Source organism: Limulus polyphemus, unplaced genomic scaffold, assembly GCF_000517525.1.
Source record: "Limulus polyphemus unplaced genomic scaffold, Limulus_polyphemus-2.1.2 Scaffold12493, whole genome shotgun sequence".
NCBI classification, from domain to species: Eukaryota; Metazoa; Arthropoda; class Merostomata; order Xiphosura; family Limulidae; genus Limulus; species Limulus polyphemus.
In genome coordinates, this window is record NW_013678103.1 from 2,279 (window position 1) to 10,077 (window position 7,799).

Genomic DNA, 7,799 nt, shown 5'->3' on the forward strand with positions numbered 1-7,799 from the left:
CCTACCCTACTAGTAAATACTAGAGCATTCGCCAAATTACATGATAATTCTAGAAACGTTGCGTCACTGTAGTCATGTGACTGCTGACGCAACAATATATATATATATAATAACGTCATCTCTTTCAGGACGCATGCGCTACTCATCCTAACAGAAAAACAGCGAAGATACAGTATAAAAGCACCACCTGACCTTCTAACAGAAGATATGATTCTCCGCCTTTACCAAACATGTTTTGTACAGCATTTTTTCTTACGCGAAAGTGCACTTGACCCCAGAAGGGAATGACCCAGAGCAATATTATAGGCGCAGTACCATTATAATATTCACACACCTAAATTAATTTAGGTCAATATGTGTTGAATTAAAAATGACTAAAAAACCCCAAAGTCTTATATGAGAGGCCTAATTGTATTTCTGTGGTTTGCTGACACAATCTGTGCTTATAAGTTTTGAATAAACGAAAGTGTAGGTCTCAGCAGAGAGTGCGGCAAATCAAGGAACTCAATAGGCTTCTACATCACAAATGATATTTTTAATTTTACTTTTGGTGAAAAGAAATCTGTAACATACATATATATAACAGGTAACTAGGTCGAAGTAATTTGTTGACATTCCATGTCTAAAATTCTATTGTTAAAATTACACATACAGCTAGAAACGTATATTTGCGAAAATTTCTAAGAATACTCGATGAACATGAAACATCCACCTTAACAAATTGAGGAAAACATTTATATGTTTATAGAGCTTAAGAACAACCTCTTTTGATTTATTATTAGTATGTTAACGTTATTAATTTTAATTCAGTAAAATAGTGTTGCAAGAAGATTAAATTTCTTCAAGAACTACATGCTTAATTCGTTGTACAAATCGAATGTATGCCTTTGTTAAATATAAATTATATTAATAAAATATACTGTGGATTATGGTATAGAAATTTAAGAGGAACTGAACAGAGGGCGCTTATAAGTTTAGATAATAAGGAAGAACGTAGTTAAACTTTGTAGACTATAGTTCTTACAATAACATTGAATTTTAAAAGTTTAAGTTGGACTGTTTAAAATTATAATATACTTTGGTTATATCCGTATGTCACGCAGTAATTAGAGCCATGAATTTTATTTCAAACATTTGGAATAATGGCATCAATTTAAAAAATAGAGACGGTCGTGAAGGAGACGGGGAAAACGTAAAAGTAAAACATAAAGGTGACGTTGTTGAAGGACCAAGCCCCGAGATTGATAATTCTAATCTTGAAGTTGGCAATACACAAAAAAATGAAACTGGATTGACCACAGCACACTATGAAAATGTTAATGCAAACTACGATACTTCTGTTACCCAGCAGAAGAAAGAAGCTTCCCAGCTTCCCAATGAGAGATCAGACAAAATCCAGACTGATGACAGTAACATTAATTCTTTGGTAATACAACAGGATAGTTGTGTTTCAGCTGATACCAAGCAAGAAAGCGATGAAGGAAACACGAGAAAAAATCTGATAGAATATACCAAAGCTGTTGGTGTTGACGTAGAGGAGGTATCCCAAAAGGCAATTGAATCAGCAAAATTACTTGGAAGTATGTAGTTTTGTCGATTAGTACTTTATCCAAATCATGCCCAGTGAAGTATTAAATTTATGTCTGTCATCTACATTGACACAGTTTATGAAAGCAAAATCACAAAATTATGAGGATATTTGAGGAAAATTTCTTTGGGAAAGAAAATCAGTCATTTTTCTTTCTTTATAATGTATCGTGACACAAAATTCATTTGTATCTACATTCTTCACTACAAAACTTATTTTTAGGGTTACTTTTAATATGCAGTTTGAAGTGTTAAGTTTTGCATTGTTCATCTGATGTAAATAGCAGAACTATTTCAACAAAAAGAAAAAATCCTTGTTCAATATTCCTACCATTTTGGCTATTATGTTTAGTGTTAGTCTAAATATAAGAGACACTGGTCATGATTTTTGTCCTACACTTATTTGTAGTCATGACTCAATGAGGCTTTTGACTTATTGGTCACTATTTAATTAGTTAAAAACATTAGTACCAACCTCTGAAATGAAATAGTGTTTTTTAGAGTTATAATTCTACCACAAAAAATTCACACATCATGTAATCAAGTAACTTATTTTTGGTAATTAATAAATTGGTGGAGAATGGGAATTTATTTCAAATCAAAATATAATTTACTTAGGCTTCCAGAACTGTAATGGTAATCTTTAATATCGCCATTATGTTGTTAACTATCAGTAGACTGTAGTAGTGCAACAACTGTTTAAAGCATTTTGTAATTAAATTAGTTATCCACTATTAAATTTTTTTCTATGTTGATTTAAGCAGTATGAATTCCATATTGATAGTCTCACCCTTACACTTAAATAACAATGTTAAACAAAAATTAACTATATGAAAAGCAGCAGGAAGATTATATGAGAAATGTATACTTAACTCTAAAAAAACAAAAATAAATTATATATATGTATTCTGATGATTGTCTACTTAGAGCTTAAACCGTATTAAATGGTTAGAAATACAAATTCAAATATTACTAATATTTGAATTTGTATTTCTAACCATTTTAATCCACCACTTGCAGATCATCCATTCATTGAAAGATGTCTTTAACCCTAACAATTTTGAACATCAATTAAAGTCTCGTTTAATTCTTTTGGTCATTGGAGAAAACTAGCCAAGAATTGAACCCTGATCACAGCTTGAAGGACAATTAATATTCTGTTAATCTTTCTATTTTTCCAGCACACATCTTTCTTGTAGGAATTGAATCATGCACATGGGTTGCTAAATTTTGGAAACATGATTATTCTAAGAACTTACTAGTGAAAGTAGCGAAGAATATGTTATAATTATGTCAACCACATTATATCTACCTTATCCACTGCAGATGAAGTCTTTTGCTCAGTACCAAGGCCTTTCAGGCCAGCTGGAATACAACAGACACAGTACTGGTTTAGGCAGCAAAGCATCTGTATAATTATAAGAATTTATTGGCCAATTTACTATTTATTTATCAAGTAAAGGACCAAGAAGTTACTACTAGTAGTAGAATATAATGTTCGACTGGAAATGATAAGCATTATTTTGTTGTTATTTAGAGTTTAGAATAGTTAATTTATTGTATTTCAGTTAGATAGGCTAGGATTAAATATTTTTTATGCCTTATTACTTATTACAGGCTAGGCTTAGTGTAGTTATATTAATCTTTAGGTAAATGAGAGGTTTTTTTGTTGTTTATTGGATGTAGATGTTTAGACACCAAGCTTAACCACACACTTTATATTTCAGGAAATTATTGATTTCTCTCTTAAACATTTGTACTGTTTTCAACTACTTCTGATGGCAACTCATTCTATGCTTACTAGGAATTCCAGTTATTGCTTGTTATCAGCAATGATTAGAAACTGAGAGAGTTGCTGGTCTGACCAGGTTTATTTCAGCAGTTGATTTGATGAATTTCATACCAGCAAGTTCTGCCAGATCAGATTTACCCCAGCAATAGATTATCTGACCATTGTTTTCCCAGTAGGTATTGGTTTGACCAGCTTAGCTGTAATTGCAACTTTAGTAGTTTGGGGTTACCAGGCTCAATCAACTTTACCTCAGAATCTATCAGGGACTAGGTATAAAGTGAAATGTTGAAACATATAATAGGCTTTATACTAATGTTCGATGACAAATAAATTGATTATAATCATGCTTTGCCAGCTTAAAAAAGGTACTTACATCATAACAATTGGCTTATATAAATAACATTCTGACTACTACTGTATTTGTTGTGTCTCAGCTGGCCTGATGAGCTTTGGATTAAGTTAACCTTATCCTTGGTATTTGATATGGAGAACATAGTGTGGATGAAATACTATTACCATACACTCTTCTAATTCTTAAAAGTTCATAATAGACTAGATATATAATTGTATGTTAAAAATGTAATAAGTCTAATACTAATGACAAGTAAATTACTATTTTTTTTGTCATTTCTGATGTTCAGTATGTGTGGGTGAAAACTGGTCTTTCTGCCAAGCGAAACATTATCATTTCCTATGATCACACATTCATTGTCATACACAACATTAATCTTCCAAATCAAACCTCTTTTGAAATATCCCAAGCAATGTAGTGATGTTATATGAGTACATGCAAAAAAAATATTCTTTGTTGGCAACAGTTGAGTTGTTCAACTTGAGAAAATTTTTTTTTAAAAATTCATCACTGATATTTTCTTTTACTTTCTATGTCAGTTATCATTTTGAGCTTTTGCCCATAAATTGTCACAGAATCTTTTTCTTCTAAATTAATTAGTAGACAAATTCTTCAGAACCTGAAGCAGTGTCTGAAATAGACTTAGACAAATCCTACAGGTTTACCTGCGTGTTTAATCTTGTGTGTATTTTTTTCTGTTTCTTGTTCACTTCTAACTTTCTTTCTACAAGCTTGATACTTGTTACAATACAGTTTAGTATTTCTTGCTCCATATTTACCTTGTGTGTATGTGTGTGTTGAAAATCCTCAACAATATGGCATATCACTGTTTGCTTCCACTCTTTCCATATTTCTTGTCTCTTACATGAGTCGTTTATATTTAACATCGTAATTGCTTGTTCTGCAGGATTGTCTTGTATAATAGACCTATACGTCTTTTGCTCCACCATGCACGGCTGATAGCACTTTTGATTCTGTCTGCACAAATTAAAATATTTGAGCTACTGCAATAGATGAATTCTGATGTTAAGCCTTCTTACTGTAACAGTTTCTCATGCAGTCATTTGAAAGTAAAATTTTCTAGTACTTGATCTCTTATCACATCTGTTTCAAGTGTCCCATCTAAAACCTTTTAGTCCTGATTGAAAGAATGTACCTTTCTCCTTTTGTAGATTGGAAAAAATCCATTAAACAGGAACCCCCATTGTTACTTGTCTCCACCTTTATCCAAGCTGCTTTCATTCTCATACATAATGATTCCATGCATATTGTATTTTTTGTACACACGTCAGTGGTATTCATATTGAGTGGTGCTAGCATTTTTTTCTTTTGCCTTTTTCTGTTGCTATAAAGAATTTAACCCTCCTTGTCACAAGTGTTGTGAATAAACCAAACACTTTTAAGAGTTGATATAAACATGAGTTTATTTGTATACCAATGAATAACTAATAAAAAGTTTAAAAAAATGAACCTACACAGTTGACATGATAGTTGCTGTTTTTCCCTTTCTTTACTAGTATGCTATGCAATATGTAAACTGTACTATATTACAGTAAATATCTGATCATTATTACTGATTGAATATGGCTTTACTGTTTTGTGCAATTAATTTATTACTTCCAGTTTGTATCTGGTATTAAAGTTTCTTCAAGGTTTTAAAAGAAATCTTAGGGCCAGGAATTCTGCTTTCTAGAAATTTTCCTTTTAGACTTATAGTTTAAGTTTATTATACATGTGTGTGTGCATGCATCTTTCTATTCTCACCAATGATAAATTCAGAACATTTCCAGTGTCTTATGTACAATGTAATCTTATCCCCTCCCTCTTAGCTATAGCAATATGTTTAAAAAAAATTTTTTTTTCTCAAGTTTTTCATGCTCTTAGGTATGTATTTTACAAGTTTTCAATATGTGAAATTTTTGTGAAAGTTATTTAGCTGTTTTAACATGTATCTTTTAATATACATGTATAATATATAAACTAATTTGTACAAGCAATTAGTGTGCTTATAAGCTTGATTGTTGGCAGCGGATATGTATTATATATGTACAGTTGTTATCTGTATACAGTAGATCAGCTAACAGGTGTGTTTCTTCGAAGTTCGGTAATGTTTGCTAAATTTGTAATTTTTGTATTGGATATTACATAGAGGAAGTGTGTTAAATTTATCTAACTGGACATCACTGTATTTCATGTTTCATAATTACATTAATAAATCTTATAAGGATGCACAATATATAGTTTTTGTATAATCTTTTAGACTTGATTGTTCATTTATTTTACATAAAAATTAAAATTAGAGTTTTGGCTTTACAGGATACTTAGACTAGAACACTCCTAGAAGTAAAATTTGTATTGTTACCTCTATCTGCTCTGTTGTATACAAGCTTTGTAACAGACTGTAAAAGTCATAGTTAGGTCCTTGATGAATTTACTTGCGTAGATGAAACAGTTGTCATTTTCTCTCTTCTACATTAATGTGAACATGCAAGGGTTTCATTAAGAAAACATTACCTTTATAAAGAGGATACAACATCTTTATTGAAATTTTTTAAAGATATGAAAACATTTACAAGAGGTTCAGTCTGATTTTTTCATGTCTTGGGGCACAAGAATTCCAACTGTCACTTTGGTTTTGTGTAACTCATATTCATGAAGGGACGTCCAAGATATTGAATGATTATTTGATAACGTTTCTTCACATTAGTTGCCTTTCCCTCCTTTATTTGCAGCTGAAGAGTGGATGATGTCATACTGAACCAACACTTTTTCTTATAATTTTGTGATTGGTAAGGAATGGGATTGTTATTTACATAGAGTACATTTTGCATCTTGTTTTGGAAACTACCAAAAATTGATCAAGTATGATGTTAATAAAATCAAACATTGGCCCCTGCTGAACAACTAAATCCCCTTTTTTGGTAGCTGACAAAACAAAAAAAATCCATATATTTATGCAAACAATTCTGATCTAACATCAATTCATACAAACAATGGGACAAGATAGCTAAGTGTAATGTTAAAACAAATCATAGGCTTGGCCAGATACGTCTTTATTTGTATTAAGGGTAACCCCCCCCTCTAGTCATATCACACTTGCCTCCTAAACCTTTGGAAGTAAATTGTAAAAGATTTGATACTTTTCAGTTTTAAACTTAATGAAAATCCTGAACATGAGATGTTAACAGATAATTTTTTTTTTAGAACTCTCTGAAAAAGTGACAATTGGTGCAATCTACTAATTGACTAATCATTAGGCTCATTAATTGATTGCATACAACTAATTGATCATTTTCACAAAGCTAATCTTCCTATTTTCACCTTGTTTTTGGTTTTTGAAAGACATTTTTGAACTATTCTTTATTTAATATGAAAGAGATCTTCAGGTACAATGAGTTAAAATTGTTACTTTTTTAAATCTAAACTTTTAATACTTTTAAACTTTTATCATATACACATCATAGTATAAAACCTGCAAAAAGGTGGAAATTCTATTACCATTCCATGGGTGTCTTCATATAAATTTTCACAAGATTACTAAAACTACTGAATTTTTGTAATTAAAGTAAGCATTGCTTCATGAGATTGGTTAGAAATCATACAAATACTAAGTATAACAGTGATTATTGAAATTACAAGTAGGTACAGGTTAGCACAGGTCTTGGAATCAAGAATACAGCTATTTAGAGGTGATCAAACACATGGATACTTAAGGTGTATCTTCACTGCAGAAAGTGATAATAAATTTAACAACATATATCCTTCAGTTGTTATAAATAGAGGAGAAGAACATAATAAAGGATATATAGTTAGTCATTATTTTGTACACAGTATGTGTCCTTCAGTTGTTATAAATAGAGGAGAAGAACATAATAAAGGATATATAGTTAGTCATTATTTTGTACACAGTATGTGTCCTTCAGTTGTTATAAACAGAGGAGAAGAACATAATAAAGGATATATAGTTAGTCATTATTTTGTACACGGTATGTGTCCTTCAGTTGTTATAAATAGAGGAGAAGAACATAATAAAGGATATATAGTTAGTCATTATTTTGTACATGTTAT

The 7,799-nt window shown here is 30.9% G+C and overlaps 1 protein-coding gene across 1 annotated transcript in view; it reads left to right on the plus strand.

Annotated features, from left to right (window-relative positions):
- Positions 1 to 973: 973 nt before the first annotated feature.
- The window catches only part of LOC106477001, a gene marked incomplete at its 3' end in the record, with an annotated part of 8,132 nt that continues 1,306 nt past the window's right edge, over positions 974 to 7,799 (plus strand). Inside the window, exon 1 of the mRNA XM_013937608.2 lies at positions 974 to 1,580. Within this exon, the coding sequence (XP_013793062.2) occupies positions 1,115 to 1,580 (466 nt within the window). The remainder of the gene's footprint in view (positions 1,581 to 7,799) is intronic.